Consider the following 17954-nt stretch of genomic DNA (forward strand, 5'->3'; position numbering starts at 1 on the left):
TACAGCAAGTATATGCGCACCATCAATAGGACTGAGGGTGAGCCGGCACAAGGTCTGTGTATGTCAGCCTGTAATTGTCATCACATATGGACAGAGGGATGGAGACATTTGTAATTGTCACAATTCCTAGAATTGGAAACAATCTGTTTTCCAGAGAGTTTTCATCAATCCTCAGTTATTTCAACCTCCTTCTTTTACGTTTTTAGGTGGTCCGAGACATTCTGCTGATTGGACATAGACAGGCTTTTGCATGGGTTGATGAGTGGTATGGTAAGTCAACTGCCCCGAAATAACTTGCAGAACAACTTCATAACATGTTGACTTGGGCTTTCTGTCCGTCTGGCTTCAACTGCTACCTAGAAAGACAACAGAAAGAAAGGCAGGCTGCTGCTTCCTTTATTGGGAATAGCGCTGTCCGTGGCATATAATGAAGAAGAATGTAATGATAGAAGCTTGGTTTAAAATAACCACAGTACTTAGTCAATGACGAAGGAACACCTCAGTATGTTTGATGCTTGCATACTTGATAACACAAGGCTCCACAATTCTCTGTTGGATGGGTTTGAAACCCATCCTAATTTATCCCAAACTTCAATTCAAGATCAAAGCTATCTGAAGCATCATATCAAGTGAAAGCAGTCCTTTGATTTAGAGAACACTTGAAACACTCCCTCACCAAAACCATAAGGATTCGGCAAGAAACAAGGGCAAAGGCATAGGTGCCACCGTGATCCTGAGACTATTGTTCTGGCTTTTTTTGTTGGGTCATGATTTGGGAAGGGTTCAACAAGTTCTGCACATTTCCAGTAAATGGAAACAGGATTTGCTTCATCCCACGATGGATGGACCACCCTTCCCAGGTCCTCAGCACTATCGCTTTGTCCACGTGAATACTCAACATTGCCAGAATCAGTCATCAGAGGCTGGTGTCCTTGACTATAAATAGAAACAAACAGGCCCCACTGGTGACTTGGGTTAGATCAGATTGTCTAACGAAATGCCCTTCTCCTTGGCCGTTTCCTAAGTCATATGGAACTTGTTCTGAGTATAACCTAGATTGTGTTTTGCTGCTTTTCTGTCCTTGTTCCACCAATTCCACTGCCTCTTCTTAGCAGAAAGTATCAAATTTAAAGTGAAAAGATACATTGGACTGAATGGGCAAAGACAGTGATTGTTATTAATATTTCTGAGCCACATTGAAAAAGACGTGGTTCTGTAAGCGACTGGCTTCTTTTTTTTTACTTTTTACAGTTTTCCCAGATCCGCATCTTCTGAAGAGCAAATGCTTCTTCTTGGGTTTGCCCAAATTCAGACCTCTGAAAGAGATCCTTTTGAAAGATCACCATTTACTCTCTCTTATTGCACACTCCCAGGATGCTGCTCACAGGCAGCAAGTTCACTGGCTTGCCACTTTGTTGTGAGGTCTCCCTAAGACCTGTCTGTCTGTGGTTGTCTTTTGTGAGGGAAGTGGAGGGAGAGTCTCCTGTGATGACTTCCCCTGATCAGTAATCAAATCTTTCTGGTTGTTTTTTCTGGGGAGCTTTTCTTAGATTCTTAGAGGGAGCACAGACCCCAGCAAGGGTTAAGAATTGCTAGTCTCTCCCAACTTGCATTCCTCCAAGCTCATGGTGTCCTTGCCACCAACAGTCAGGGGATATCAAAAGGGTATTCCAAGAATAATAAGCTCAAACTGATTAGACATTTGGCAAGTGAACAGGGACCTGAAGGGCCAAAACTCTGCCACTTGGAAGACCAAGAAGCAGGGCACTTCAATAGATTTCTCTCTAGTGCCAGGATGCCACAGAAGACTTTCAGAAAAGGTGGCATCAAAAAGGGCAGCCAGGTTCTGATTAAGAGGACAAAACACTGCAAGCCTGTTGATCAGAAAAGAGGGTTTGAGTAGAGGTAGGATACAGAAAGAGAAAAAAATGTGGACAGGCATCTAGTAAGTGAACGGCTCAGGTACAGAGGGTGGGGACCAGCTCTTTTCTATCTCAGCCAAGCCTAGGGCAAGGAAGAGACAAATACTTTTAGTCCTAAAAAAAGGAAAGCAACCTCAGGCTATTACAGGGCCCTAAGCTAGGATAATGCATCCAAGGAAATTAGAGACCTTTAAGAAGAGAACACTTACCTATTTACTTAGGATGGGTTAGATGGAGACAGGAACAACTCAAGGAGTCTATTGACAAAAAAAAACCCTTTCTGTCTCTGAGTGCACAGAAACAGCGGGTGGTTTATCTGGATGTAGATCTTCAGGGTGCCTTGTACTCCCCAGAGAAGGTCTCCACCCCCTGTATACACAATCCTAGCCCCAACCCAAACAAGCAGCCTTTTCACGCAGCAAGGGGTCTGAGAACACCCCATCAATTTCATGTCAATTACTGGCATCATTGCTCCTGCAAGCTGTTTGCCAGAGAAACAGTGGCGCCTTCATTACAGATGGCAGACACTCAGTCAATCAAATGAATGGAAATGGCCCTGCCCACAGAGTGCCTTCTCAGCCCCTTATTCAAGGTAATGCTGGAGATTGTGGGCCATTCAGGTAAATGAGTGTGTCACTGTCCACCAGGAAAGCCCTTCAATTTTGGGTCCCTGATGTTGCTTATTTTTCTTTGGTCTATACAGGCTCAGTGAGGCTCTCATTAGTAAACGTGGAAAAGGTCAAAAGTAGAAAAATCCTTTCCTATTGCTTATAGCCCTGGTTCTCAAAGTGAGGTCCCTGGACCAGCAACATTAGCATCCCCTGGGTACTCATTAGAAATTCAAATTCTCAGGCCCCACCCCAAACCTACTGAATCAGATACTCTGGGCGTATAGCCCAGCAATCTGTGTTTTAACAAGCCCTCCAGATGATTCTGATGCTCACTAAAGTTTAAGAACAACTTTAAATCAGATTAGATTGCAAGGACAGTTTAATTAACTCAGTCCAAACAGGTTAAACTAGAGAATGGTAGATGTCTTCAGGCCCAACTGCAAACTCTGATGCTTTGTAAGAAGTGGAAAAAGACACCTCTCCTGGACAGATTCAGCCGGTGCTATCGGCTTAGAGCTGAATTTTAGCCCCGTTGACCTCCTGGGCTGTGTGCTCATACCATGCACAAACTGTGTACCCTTATGCATAGCAGCCCTGGGTGTCTTGCTCCCTAATTAGACTCACCACCTCCAGTGCTCAATTAAGAGGTTAAAAAAAAAAAGGACATAGGTGGTGATGGTTATCTTTTCTTGCCCAAAGATTAATTTTGTATCTTTTCTCAGTTTCAGCATTTGGCTGTGGCATAACTATTTCCCTAAACAGGTTTTATTCTGCTCATGTTCATTGTAAAGTGTAACAATTTCCACTGTTGGAGGAGTTGAGTTTGTCTTTTAAGGCCTTGATTGGTCTTTATCCATGAGCCTTGGGTCTCTTTTACATGAGAAAAGAAACACCACCACATTTCAGAAGATGGGGTGAGAGGGGAGGTAGATAAAAATAGACATTCCAGCTTCACAAAAGCATGGTCTGCTTTTACAAATCTGACAGTATTTTTTTTTATGGTATCATGAGGTACAGAAGTTTTTCTTTTAATTTTAACATAGTTGGATTTACTAGTATTTTTTCTTTATGATGTGTCCTTCCTGTCTTTTTTTTGTTCTCGTGAGGAAGATTGGCCCTGAGCTAACATCCATTGCCAATCTTCCTCCATTTTTTATGTGGGACGCCGCCCACATAGCATGGCTTGATAAGCAGTGTATATGTCCGTGCCTGAGATCTGAACCCATGAACCCCAGGCTGCCAAAGCAGAGCGCACAAACTTAACCACTACACCACTGGGCCGGGCCCTTGACAGTATTTTGAGAGGAATATAGAGGATTGCCAGAGAGAGGCTGTAATTAAGTGGAACCTCATGAATGTCCTTGAAATCCTGACCCTTCCAAAAAAGTATGGACAGTAGTTCTGGCTAGTATGGCTGAGACTCCTTCATGAAAGTGACTTAGAAATCCTTCTGTAGTCTCCAGAGAAAGTCCAACAACGAGTGAAGCAAGCTCCAGGTCGAGAAAGAAGCCTGCTTAGGGACTAGCATCAGTTGGTTGAGTTCACCAAGCCGGCGTTTTCCAATGGCCTCAGGTTTCCTGAAATATGAACTTGAGTGTCTTGGCTCTTACACAACATCTCGTATGTGTGCTTACATCCATTCTTCTGGGGAGAGAACTCAAAGATTTCCACCAGATTTTCAAAGGGATCTGTGACCTCCTCCACCTCCCCAAATCAAGAACTATGGAGGGGCCGGCTCCATGGCCGAGTGGTTAAGTTCATGTGCTCTGCTGCGGCGGCCCAGGGTTCGGATCCTGGGCGCAGACATGGCACCGCTCGTCAGGCCACGTTGAGGCGGCATCCCACATCCCACAACTAGAAGGACCTGCAACTAAGATATACAACTGTGTACCGGGGGCGGGGGGGGGGCGTGGTTGGGAAATAAAGCAGAAAAAGAAAAAAAAAAAAGATTGGCAACAGTTGTTAGCCCAGGTGCCAATCCTTAAAAACAGAAAAGGAAGATTGGCAACAATTGTTAGCCCAGGTGCCAATCTTTAAGAAAAAAAAAAGAACTATGGAAAAACTCACAATTGGAGATCACAGTTCTGGATCTTAGTGGTCTGAATTACATGGAAAGGGCATGCACCAAGCCTTGGATTGGCTACCTGCACTACAAGAAGGTGGAACCACCCCTAAGCTATTCATAAGAAGCATGTATTGAATTTATAATCATTTTAAAGAGTTTAGTGGGGGAAAAAAGGCACTCGCCAAGGGATGGCCACCATTTTGCTGGAGGTCAAAGGAGTACCAAATGTAATCCATGATTGCTGGAGCTTCCCCCTACCTGTGGCCCAACCACTTGTTCTAGACTTCCATTTTGACTTAGAGCAAGAAAAAAATTACTTCTGGGGCCAGCCCAGTGGCATAGCGGTTAAGTTCGCGTGCTCTGCTTTGGCAGCCCCAGGTTGGCCTGTTCGGATTCTGGGCGCAGACCTATGCACTGCTTATCAAGCCGTCTTGTGGCAGGCATCCCACATATCAAATAGAGGAAGATGGGCACAGCTGTTAGCTCAGGGCCAATCTTCCTCAGTAAAAAAAATGAGGAGGATTGGTGGCAGATGTTAGCTCAGGGCTAATCTTCCTCAAAAAAAAGGAAAAAGAAAAACAAAAGTACTTCTGTTTAGGCTGAGGAGCCCAGAAATGAAGAAAAAATGTTTGTACAAGGAAATAAAACATAATGTGCCCTTGAACAGTTCACTGAATTAGCATATAGGTGTTTTATTAAAATTTTAGCTGCTGCAGCTGTGCATTACAATGAAGGAAAATTCTTGCTTGCAGACATTTTGTTCCATGGCGTTTGTAGAAGGACCTTTCAAATATATGATCTTGCCTCCACTTCCTGTGAAATCAACCTGACTTCTTTAAAAATAAAATGATTCAAAGAAAATTGCCACCATCAACGAAGTTGATAAACTAGGAGAAGATACTTGCAACACATGTAGCCAACAGAGGATTAACATCTATAATATATAAAGAGGGCCTATAAATCAAAACTCTAACAACTCAATAGAAAAAAGGTAAAGAGTATGAATAGGTAAACTACAGAAGGAGAAATGCAAACAGCCGATAACCTCACCACTAAGCATGAGAAATGTAATGAAAATAACAAGATATAACATTTGCCCATATGATGGCAAAAATGTAAGAGAATGATAATATCCAGTTTTAGATAGGTGGAAGAAGAAATTAACAGTTTCTATAAAAATGATAAGACAGATAACCTATGACCCAGCAATTCCACTTCTAGAAATTTATTCTTAAGGAATACACATATGCTCATGAATATAGGTACAAAGCTGTGCAGTATAGTGTTGTTTAAAAAAGCTGAAAATTAGTTTCAGTGTAAATGTCCATTAACAGGAATGTGGTCAAGTAAATTATGATACATCCATACTACGAATATTATGTGCAACAGTGGAAAAGAATAAGATAGTGCTATCTGTACTGGCATGGAAATAGGTACATTTTCCTTCAGCAGAAAAAGCAAGCCAGGACAATATATATAGTACGTATAGTATAATATACTGTAGTATGATTCCATAAGTGTAAAAATAAGTGAGACTCTGTGTGTGTATATAGTAACGTACATGTGAATTCACAGAAAGAAACCCCGGCAGCCACTGCCCCAAACTCTTCACAGTGGTTATCTGCAGAGGGAGTAGGATGGGTGGGGGAGGTGCAGAGGAGGTAAATTCTTTTCTCTGTATAGTCTAATACTATTTGAATTACTTCTGTGGAACATAATTTATGCCTTACTTGAGGGATTCAATAAATAAATAATCATTGAAACCCATATTTTATTAAAAAAATAGAAAATGGTTAGTAGTAGTATGGACCGAGACCCACGTGGTTGAGGTGTATTTCGCTCTTTACTGAGAGACTTTAGTCATGGTTTAGGGTATGGAAGAATTCTCAGTCAACAAGTCCCCTGGGCCCAGAGGTCCTTTGTCCAAGCTGGGCTCATGGGAGAGGAGGACCTCAGGTCTCAGCCCAGTCACCTGGCAGAGAAGGAAGTTGCCCTCAGGCCGCTCCAGGGTGACCTCCACATGCTGGGATAGGAGACGGGGATGTGCTCTCTCCCCGCCTGGAGGAGGATGAGAAAGAGAAGGGAAGAAATGGTCTCACAAGAGGGCAAAGAGGAACTCTTGTTCCGCTGAAGTGCGATAAGGAGGCATTACACCCCAGAGAACGTCCCTGTGCTGATTACTCTGAGAGCCAAGTGTTAAAGATACTAGGCTGTACTTTCTTATCAGAGGGAACACCATACTAGTTCCAGTATACTCTTAAATCAGGCGATTAGCCCAGTGTTACTTGTTTAAGAAGACTTTATTTAAGAAACCTTATTAAGAAAAATAAATTATGACCTTTTAAATCTATAAATTAAGGGGTGATTATTTATCACTTTATTTGCAAAGTAATTGACATAGAATTCCTTTAATTAAGAGTTTCTCTGATACACATAAGCACTTGTTTTCTGGAAGCAAAGAGATCTGAACCTAAATTGTTAGCAGTCACTCTGATCATTGAAAATCAATCAGTAATGAAGATGAATCATCTCTGAAAATATAATCTGTCATCGGGCATGTGTAATTGAATTTACTAAAAAATTGATTCATATATAGATTTTGCAGTAATAGCCCTTGCAGAAGCAAGACATAACGCATTTTACCAGATAACCCAAACAAGAACATTTTTGCTTGATTAGGCTTTCCATAAATTACTGAGGCATACTGAAAATGTTTATATCATTTCCATAAGCATGTGTGGTATGTGGGGATAGTTCAGGAATTAGACATATTTTCCTTCAGCATCAGCAGGGACCAAATTATCTCATCTTTTAGAGAACCACTTTACTAGAAATGTTCATTCTTATGTGGTCTAATTGGGAGAATTTTTTTTCTTTTAGATGAAATTTTCTGGAAGTTTCTTTCTTAACTCTTCGTTTAAAAAACAAACAAACAAGGGATCATGTTTCTAGAATGGGCAGAAATTCAAGAAAAGTGTGTTTTCTCCTTCCCAATTCCAAATTGATGGTATCCATCTTCTAATGACCTCAGATACTAGATTTTTAAGTAATGTTGTTTTTTTCTTTCTTACACAAGTAGTGCATATTTGATGTAGAAAGCATAGATAAGCAAAAAGAATAAAATGAAAATTATCTATAATCCCAACTCCTTGAAACAATTACTGTTAATATTTTGACATGTATCCTTTCAGTCTTTTTTAAGTGTATGTAATACTTTTCTGGCAAAAATGATTTCATATAATATGTGTAATTTTTTTACTTTTTATTTAACAATACAGGTATACCATGTACATTTCTCTGTAGTGTTAAATACTCTTCTACACAGTTTTTAAAGGTCGCATAGTACCATCAGCCCTCTGTCTTGTCTTCAATTTTTCACTGTTATGAACAAGACAGTAATGAGTAACTTTGTTGTTCAATCCTTCCTCACGTCCATAAAATTGATATATCTTTGAAAGCACACAGTCACACGGTTTAAGCCCTTCTCTTAACATTGAGCTAATTAAAGATAAAGAATGATTACTGTTGGGATTCTCTAGAACAAAGAAACTAAAACGCCTTTGTTTTTGTTTTCCAAATTACTGTCATGCCGGTGAGGGGGAGAAAGCAAGTGTCTAATGAAAATATTGATAGAGAAATTACTTCAAATTTTAAACTTTTTGCTTTAAATGACCTCAGTATTCATTCTGGGTATATTTGTGTTTAAGAAATTTTGATAACCAGCCATTGAAATTAGTGATTTTATTGAAAGAATGTGTTGTTATTGTTAACTAAGATGCATTTGTTCTAATCGTGAAACAGCATCTCTCTATGGCTTTTCCGTTACCTCCATTTCTAAAAGAAAAGCATGCTCTTTGCTTGGCCAGACTGCTACTTAGCATTCTTGATACTTACATTGCTTATGGACGGCATTCTTGATTGACGGTCTTGGGGTGTGAGGGGATCATCAGCTAAATAAAATAGCCCAGGTCTGGATTTAGAGCTGCCCTCCATCTTGGCCTCAGAACACGCTGAATTAAATCATAAACTTCTGGCAAGTCTGCCCTTTGGAAATGAAGAGACCCTCACATGACACACATGGATTGATATAAAAAGACATGGAACCACATAATGCAGACAATACTTAAGGAAAAATTCCAGTGTTCCAGTGAATACCTGCTCTAAATCCCCACCAGGCTAATTAGTGATCAGAGTGGTCGATTAACCAATTGTTCAGCATAGCTTCATTGTAAAAAGGCATGAAGTTAAATTTTGCCACAAGAGCAACAGAGGAATGCCTATGTGGGAAAACTGCTGATAAAATGTTGTAAAAGAACCAAGGAGTGGGGTGGGGGTGGAGGATAAAACAAGAGAAGTATTTCAAGTGGGAGTAATTGTTACTTTTACGCATTTCACATACTGAAGATGGATGGGCTCTTTGTTTAAGTGTTTCATCAGTTGGATTTAGACAGATATCTCCACCTCAGCACGGTTGACATTTTGCACCAGATAATTCTTTGCGGGAGAAGAGTCCTGTGCATTGTAGGATGGTCTGCAGCATCCCTCGCCTCCACTCACTAGATGCCAGTAGCACCCCGACCCCAGTTATGACAGCCAAAAATGCTGCAGAACTCTCCTCCATTGAGAATTACTGGATTAAGAGATCATTATCCTGAAATACTGAAAAACTGCAGACTTGGGCCAAAAAGCATAATGTCGTGTGCCATCTTATTTATAGATCAGTGTGGGTGGAAGTAATGCCAGCCATCTTCAAGCTGTTAGGCTAGACGTGAAGTTCAGGATAGACGTGCACCTTCTGACACCCTGTATTCTGTGCAAAAATACATCTCTGTGTGAACACTGCACCGAATCTCACTTGTACCAGTGAACATCATTTTTCTGCCTTCTACATCATGTCTCCTAACATAGCAATGAAAGTGTCCATTCTGTTGTTGAATGCATTGATTTAAAGAATCTCCAAATCTGTGTTGAAAGGTATATGGAAGGTAAGTATTAAATCAAGCAAACCTGACCCTGTCCCTGAATGATCTCCTAACGATGCTTTAGGAGATCTCAGGCTGCAGCACTGCTCACGTGCTAACGGTTTCTCCCCATCTAGCTCACTTTACAAGAATCGCCCCTAAATAATTTCCACTCTTCTCTGTTCTGAGACTATTTTGACTTAACTCCTTGCACTCACTCCCCCTTTGGCTGGTTTAGCTAACTTTATGATGTACTCTTCATAAAGTTAATGAACTCCCTGCTTTTTAAACCTCTCTTTGGCTTCTGCTAAGCTACCATCTTTCCCTAAAGTCTCCCCCATTGAAAGTTTGCCTTTAATAACGGAAGTTGCCAACGTCTTGACCTTCTTTCAGATATGACAATGGATGATGTTCGGGAATACGAGAAAAACATGCATGAACAAACCAACATAAAAGTTTGCAATCAGCATTCCTCCACTGTGGATGACATAGAGAGCCATGCCCAAACAAGTGTATGTAGAATTTTTAAAACATGTTGCCCACCCTTTACCAAACGTACACATAAATTGGTCTTTGAGATACTGCGAATGCTCAAATCTCAAACTTCCACAAAAAAGTATTGTCACCCAGAGGCCGTTGGTGAAGAACCCAAGCTGGGTCTAAATTGGACAGTGTCACCTCTTGCTTCCAGATATTTCGACTCTTTAAAGCCACTTGACTTGGGAGTTGTTTTGGTCATATAACCAAGAACGTGGAGAGTGGAAACATTTTGTGGTACTAGCAAACGGCCTGTACCATAAAAGAACAGAGGGGTAAAAACAGATGTCATAGAGCATCATGCCAGTAATTTTTAAAAACATAGTTAACACTCAGTTAATTCATGCAAGGGAGAGCTTACTGCTCATCTGATATTTTAGGGTTTTTTTACATTTGCCTCGAAATGCCTTACATTTGACCAATGCTGGGATCTCTTTGGGTGCCAGCTTGAGCCCACGTGTCTGTGAGCCCAGGCCCCAGAATAATACATATTAGATTTTTAAGAAATTGATAATGTAGTTAAAGTAAACTGAGAGATGGCTGTTGTTGTAAATGGATGCTTTGGAATTGTGAAGACCTTTTGGTTGCACTTTGGATATTTTTAGTTAAGCTTTCAGAACATGTCTTTGGAATGTGCCTTGCAAGGCTCATGTGCTACTCTTGGATGCATGTGGCTGCCCTTGAGGTTGAACTGGCCCCAGATTCTTCCTCCCCATTTTGCATGTACTGATTGGATTTGCAGAAAACTGTTCTGACAAGACTTAACTGAGGTGTTCCTCTCTAAGCACAGACCAATTCCCATAGGACTTCCCCCTTCCTCTCCCCCTGTTCTAAAGTTGGAAATGCTCCTTAAGGAAACTGTCCTTGACTTTCCATAACTTTCAATTACCTGTTCTTGAAGGAATGTTAGACACGAGTTTCCCCTCAGCCACTCTCTGAAAACTGCTCACGATAAGTATGAGCAGACAGAGGAAGCCAGAGGAAAGGGGGAGCCGCCACGTGTCCAAAAGATACAGAGCACAGTGCTTTTCTCGTTCTAAGTTCTTACGGCTTTCAGCCTAAGGCTCTTTGCTTGGTTCTCTTTCCATTTTACTGTGATTGTTACTATAAGAAAGTCAGTTTACTGTGTAGACGGTGGTCCCTAGAATGAGTCTCCCCATGGGAGAGCCCATGCATTCTCTGGCTGCAGCTCACAGCTGTTCCCATGACTTCAGTGCAAGAGATGCCTGTCTCCTCAGAAGTTATACAGAGTGGTTATTTTGAATGCTTATGACATTTCCCGTATTCTTTGGAATTCCATCAAATTGAGGGTCATTTATTTTTCCATTGTCTTTCTTCTCTATCATAATGAAAAACAGTTGAAATCAAGAGGCTGCTTCCATCACAAATAAAAACTGCATGGGTGCTCAATAAATTTAAATGCTCAACCTGAATCGGGACGAATTAGATTGAAATTCTGCAAAATTTATATCCATGAACATGGCAATAAGGAAATAACAGTCTCCTTTTCAATGGAGCAGTTTCAATGCCTTCAAGGAAGGGAACTTCTAAGAGACTCTGGAAGGAAGTGTGAAATCAAAATTCTCTGCTTTGGGTGATTTCTGCCCCCTGCTGGATGTGTAGGGTAGAATACTATCTTCAGCCACTTGTTTAGAAAGTCTGATTTTTCAAAGATGATATCCACTTATTATAGCAGAAATATACCCTTGTTCACTGGAATTTTTCTGAGAGTCTCAATTTTATTTTGAAATACATCTTTTTTTAAAACTTAATCTCATTTCTTAGCTTGTTTAATTGTCTTAGTATTTTTTTTAAAGTGGCAAGTTTACGTGTATAACTTTTTAATATTCTGAATTTTATATTATATCAACACAGTTAAGATTTTTTATTTTCTTTGTAAAAACTCTTCCCTTTCAGAAAATTTTAATAATTGTTCCCAGGAAATCCTCTTAAGGATTTTGTTTTTTGAAAAATATTTCTGGTTTGCTCGTGTGTTACGATATGACCTAATATATATACATATTATATATATATTTACAAAACCTAATATATATATATATATAACCTAATGATTAATACTATGTTATGAATATTCATTCCACGGTTTATGTTTCCAAAGTGGCTGTATTGTTTCGTGCTGGTTTATGCCATATCATCTAATGAAGATTCCACTACTGAGTTCATGGGAGAGGACAGGAGTGACAAATGGGTCTCTGGGAAGATAGAGCAGACGTGGGAAACCCATGGGCAGCACATTTCATCTTTACTCAAAGAAGGACAAGCCCTTACGCCTTCGCCCAGAGCTTTTTCTAATAAGCCCAGTTATCTGTTTTCCCTGTTACCAGCAAATAAAAATGGCACCAGGGACAGCCAGACTAAGAGTCATTAGTAATAACCAAAACAATAGTAATCATGATAATAATGGAGTTCCTGAGAATGAGAGAAGAGATTTCAAGCTATAAAAAGCAAATCGGCCCCAAGAAAGAAGTCATCTGTATGGTATTGTAGCACAGGGATGTACTTTCAGTATAGTATGTCTAAAAGGTAGTAAGTGTATATAATACATTAAATACAAGAGAGAAAGATTTGCATTTAAAAGAGGTTTTTTTTTTTTACTTTCTTACTTAATAAGGACATTTCAGGTATTTGGAAAATCGACACGATCTGACAATGCCTGTTAAAGGAAGTGTCACTGAATTTATTTCTTGAAAGCTAAATCATGCTTTTTTCTTTTCTTTTCTTTTCTTTCTTTTTTTTTTTTTTTTTGAGGAAGATTAGCCCTGAGCTAACATCTGCTGGCAATCTTTTTTTTTTTGCTGAGGAAGACTGGCCCTGAACTAACATCCATACCCATCTTCCTTTCCTTTTTTTTTTTAATATGTGGGACGCCTACCACCGCATGGCTTGCCAAGCAGTGCCATGTCCGCACCTGAGGTCCCAACCGGCAAACCCCGGGCAGCCAAAGCAGAACATGCGAACTTAACCGCTGTGCCACCAGGCTGGCCCCTGCTTTTTTTCTTTTAAATAAAATTCTCACTCATTAAATGATCCTCTCTATTGGTTCTCTATTCTTTTTCTTTTATATTTCCTTGAGAAATGGTTTTATTTTCTTGGTTTGGGGATAATTGGCAGGGTTTGTTATCTTATTTGTTTTTTAAGCTGAATTAATTAAGGCACAGCATTTAAACAATCTCAGGATGGATACACACTCAGGAAACAAGTAACCTTAGAATGCAATAGGTATATTTATTGAATTAGAAGTTAGCATGGTGAGAAATTCTGATGACTTGCCTGTTTACCGTATAAAAGTATACTTGTATTCTCTTCATCTAAAGTAGACAATAATATGAGTCATTTGAGGTGATTGATTGCTTTAATTACCTTCCCCTTATAGAAAAGATGGCCAGGTCTAATAATAGCTCCATATACCATACCATACTCACGATGCACACCCATACACACATTCTCCAGTCTGGTTCTGTACTCTCCTGACAAGGTCTTATTCAGAATACTTAAAATATTCACTGATAAATGCTTTGGAAAATCTTGGATGGATATTCATAAAGGAATATTTTTTCAGAGTTTTGCCTCAGTAAAAAAAAAAATTAGTGTTTAGCATTTCCATGATAATCTGGATATATAATCTGGAGAGGCCCCTTTATGGTAGGGTTTCTATAGTTCTTTTAAAAACAGGCATAGAGATGAATCCATTTGCACCTCTTCTAAATACCTGCTCATTTTTCTTTCTATTTTTTTTTCCTTGAAGACATGACAATGGATGAAGTCCGAGAATTTGAACGAGCCACTCAGGAAGCCACCAACAAGAAAATTGGCGTTTTCCCACCTGCAATTTCTATCTCAAGCATCCCCCTGCTGCCTTCTTCTGTCCGCAGCGCCCCTGCTAGTGCTCCGTCCACACCTCTCTCCACAGACGCGCCAGAATTTCTCTCAGTTCCCAGAGATCGACCCAGGAAAAAATCTGCCCCGGAAACTCTCACACTTCCAGACCTTGAGAAAAAAGCCACCCTGAATTTACCTGGCGTCCACTCCTCAGATAAGCCATGTCGACCCAAGTCAGAATAACTTCATGTGAATATTTCAAAGGGTTTTATATTTTCATTTTGGGGTTATTATTTTTTTTTAATCTTCTGATATAGAAAGAGACTGCTTTGTCACTCAAACATGTCTGAGTGTGCATGTGGTTAATTTCACATATAATATGATTCCCTAGGTATGCCACACAGCATTGCGTTAGATGTAAAATGTACGTCTTGCAAAGGACGGAAGGAATCTTCTGTGGCCGCATCTGGAAGCCAGGGAGGAAGCCTTGTTATTGGGCATTTGGTGAGGTTGTATGGACTTCAAGGGTAAATAAATGAAAACTTTGCACCTCTGTGTTCCAAAGCGTGGTAAAATAGTGAAGTCAATTTCCTCCCATCAAACCTGAAATTCTCAAAAATACTCTCAGGCATACCACACCTAACTGTTAAATTTTGAACTGCTCATCACCAATACTTGAATACTGGGAGTTGCTGAGGTTCCTATTTTGGTTAGTCTGACTCAGGATCTGGGGCCTAACACACACTTTAAATTTTTTGAAAATTTTAATTATCAACCTATAGAGGCTCCAAGTGCAATTAAGGATAACTTATTTATACCTTTCACAGAATTTAATAAAGATTCCACTTGTTTCTGTCTTTTAATGACTTTCCCCTTTGTGCCCTTGTGGCCTCAGAAATCTTCAGAATTGCATGGATGAATGTGACCATAACTGACTGATTTTGGAATGGTTTGGTTCAGGAGCCAAGTGGCCCTGTGAGGCAAACATCTGTTTTCTCTACAGGTATCAACAAACGTTGACTTGTCAGCTTCCATCATCCATTAGGATTTCAGAATTTGCAATTAATTGAGTAGAATTCATTGACTATTTGCCCATTCAAAGAAGTTCAAGGGTAGAGTGAGCTAACTGGACTTTCACACCTTCGGAATGTCTGGTTCCGGAACCCGAAAAGAGAATTGTCTCCCATCCTCCTCCTGGGTTTACTGTTAATAACATCCAGACTTCCCTGGAACGGATTGCCCATCACCAGACCTTAGAAAAGACTGTCCTTCTCTTGCTCCTTACTTGAAATCCAAATGTTGGGAATGTCACAGAAGCCGAGTAAATCCTGCCAAGTGGGAGGAAAGGAGGAGCAGAATTGCTGACTCGTATTTGCAGAGTAAAAAGGAGGAGAGAGAAAAGATGCCCCTCTAGCTTTCTTTACTGCAAGTAGTGGTAATGCAAGATTAGAATCAAGGTTGACGGGAGGCAAGACCATTCACCAAAGTGGCAGAAAGAGAACTCTCCTTTGATCTAAAGAGAAAAGCCTGCCACCTTCGCACCTCACTGCCTTTAAACGCAGAAGGAAGGGCAAGCAGAATCTAGCGTTTCCTTTTGTCCTCCAAGAGAGGAAGAGAACAAGGTAATTGGGCAACTCCAAGGCCCCAGCTAGCCTTCCTGACCGTAACCTCCAACCTCAGGAAAGGGACCTTCCCAAAACACAGATTCCAAAGGAAACAACATAGACCAAGGAGCATATTCTCCTTCTCTTACGCGGCCTTTGCCGGTGGACCCTGCCTGCTTCTCTCTCAGTGTTCAGCACTCTGCATAGTGTCTTTCGAGTTGCTAAACTCTCCCAAGGTGCAGGCGCTGGTGCCGTGAGCCCGGCACCAAGTGTTCTAAGTCATACGTCAGACTGTCGAGATCATTTCTTTATCTATAGGTTGGCATTTAGCTTTAGAAATTAGTAAGTAAACCCAGAACTCAAAGGAAACCAGTTGCAAATAGCTTAGCTCAACAGTGCATCTCTTCCCTAGGAATGATCACATTGTGGTAAGACATCTTCTTTGCATGGTATGGTAGCATGATTGTCGCTTGTGGGAAAACTTAATCTTTCATCAGACCCCTTGGACTTCTCAATGGCTCCCTCTCCACACAGTAGTACTTAAAGAGAATGTTTGGCTTCAGAAAGCAAAATTCTACTTCCAGAAGACACTGACATATTTACGTATGTATTTCCTTACCATTTACAAGCTGAAATCAGGATGGGGTGGGATCATTATTTCTGCCTGGAACAGATTTATTTTGTGCAGGTTGTTAACACATCTGGCACCTAGTTTTTCCATTAATACTATTGCTATTTTCCCCTTTTGTAAAGTAGCTTCTGCTGTCAAGGTCGGCAATTCTGTATGCTTTGGAAACCTAACTTCTGATTTCCTTCTGTGACTTTTCTTTCTTCTTATAGCCAGTACAATACCACAGACATCCATTGCGAAGCTGCCGATCATAGCATGATTCTTAGCCAACAAAACTGTGTGCTCTTAACATATGTTCAGTTTTTCTGTCTACGTGTGGTTTGTGTGCATTAAAAAAAAAAGGGAGGGGGTGCTTATATTCCTTTAGCTGTTTGACTATTTAATCTAGTCATCACAAGGCATAAATGACTTCAATATTTTATCTATCTTGATTTTCAAGTGTCATTTCATTCTTCATACATGAATTTCTTTGTTGTGGGATACAAGCCTGCGATGAATGTGTATAGAAAACATTAATCATTCCTATTAGGATGGAAATTAAATGGCTGCATGATGGAAACTTAGAAGAAAAAAAAACAAAAGCAGATACTTGAATTCATTAAGCATGTTTGGGGAAAAATAGAATCTTTAACTCAGTGCCTCTGTCTGCAATGTGGAAACTTTCAACTATGTTCACCAAAATTGTATTATACCTGTATATATATAAATATAGTACTAGAGTGAATCAGACACCACCAGGTTAAGTCTCTGGTAGCCAAATTAGAATAAATGATCCATAGAGTAACACATATGTTTGCACCATCTTCATCTCCAGGGTTACTGGAGACCATCAAAATGACTGTCAGTTTCATGACTTTGGGGGGCTTTCAGATCCCCTGGGCTTTTCTTTGGCAGTAGTACAGCATTGTTGCTTTGGCGTGCTTTCCCAGGATAAGAGGGTCTCAGTGTCTTTACCGCATAAACTTTGTCAGAAGCCAGCTCTGAAGATCATTTCTTTTTCCTACTTTTGGACTGTAATAAGACAAATCAAAGGAAAAGCATGACAACAAAGGAGGTCGTGACATTTTTCAGTTGCCACTGTTACAATGGAAACAATGTGAGTTCATTGATGAACTAATTTATAAACCCTTCTGCTATGGTTTTGTATCTGTGTGAGGGGAGAATGGTTTTAACTTATTTGGAGGTATTTATTAGCCATGTTTTAGGTTGTGAAAATAAATCTCTAAGTAGCACAGTTCTGGGTGTATAATGCAGACAATTAGAAAACACAAGACCCCCAAAAGTAATTGTGTGGTTTTCTTTCAAGACGCTGAGATAAACAGTGACCTAAGAATAGAATCTGACACTTCTCAAGAAATCATTTTTCTGGGAAGATTTCAAGGCTAATGTATTTATGCATATTTTTGAATTCTACTTTCCTTGGCATCTCTTCATGGCTCAGAGACAACAAGGTCATTGGCTGTCTTAGATCAATAGGAATTTTACTTTTCAGAAGGGCCAGAGTGTAATTTACTCTCTATATAATGTGTACTCAGATAATCCAACAGAGAGGAATTGTCTAAATCATTTTAGTCCCTTCCTGATCATCTGACTCAATAGGCTAGGTGACAGTCTGCCATCTGAGCCATAGTTCTTGAAATTAAAAAAAAAAAAATCTGTCCAGTGACTGCAATTGATCTTAAATAGACTATTTAAAACTGTTCATTCTTGCTGAAATTGAAGTGTTACACGAGAGCACGGCATTGGCATGCAGAGGCAAAACAGCAGGTTCTGTGTTCTACTG

At 40.1% G+C, this 17954-nt stretch overlaps 1 protein-coding gene across 1 annotated transcript in view; it reads left to right on the forward strand.

Annotated features, from left to right (window-relative positions):
- The window catches only part of PITPNC1 (phosphatidylinositol transfer protein cytoplasmic 1), a 230632-nt gene extending 216417 nt beyond the window's left edge, over window positions 1-14215 (forward strand). The window contains exons 8-10 of the mRNA NM_001163878.1: window positions 207-270; window positions 9953-10071; window positions 13863-14215. Of these exons, the coding sequence (NP_001157350.1) occupies window positions 207-270; window positions 9953-10071; window positions 13863-13868 (189 nt within the window). The 3' untranslated portion in view covers window positions 13869-14215. The remainder of the gene's footprint in view (window positions 1-206; window positions 271-9952; window positions 10072-13862) is intronic.
- Window positions 14216-17954: the final 3739 nt, after the last annotated feature.

This window comes from Equus caballus, chromosome 11, assembly GCF_041296265.1.
Source record: "Equus caballus isolate H_3958 breed thoroughbred chromosome 11, TB-T2T, whole genome shotgun sequence".
Taxonomy (NCBI): Eukaryota; Metazoa; Chordata; class Mammalia; order Perissodactyla; family Equidae; genus Equus; species Equus caballus.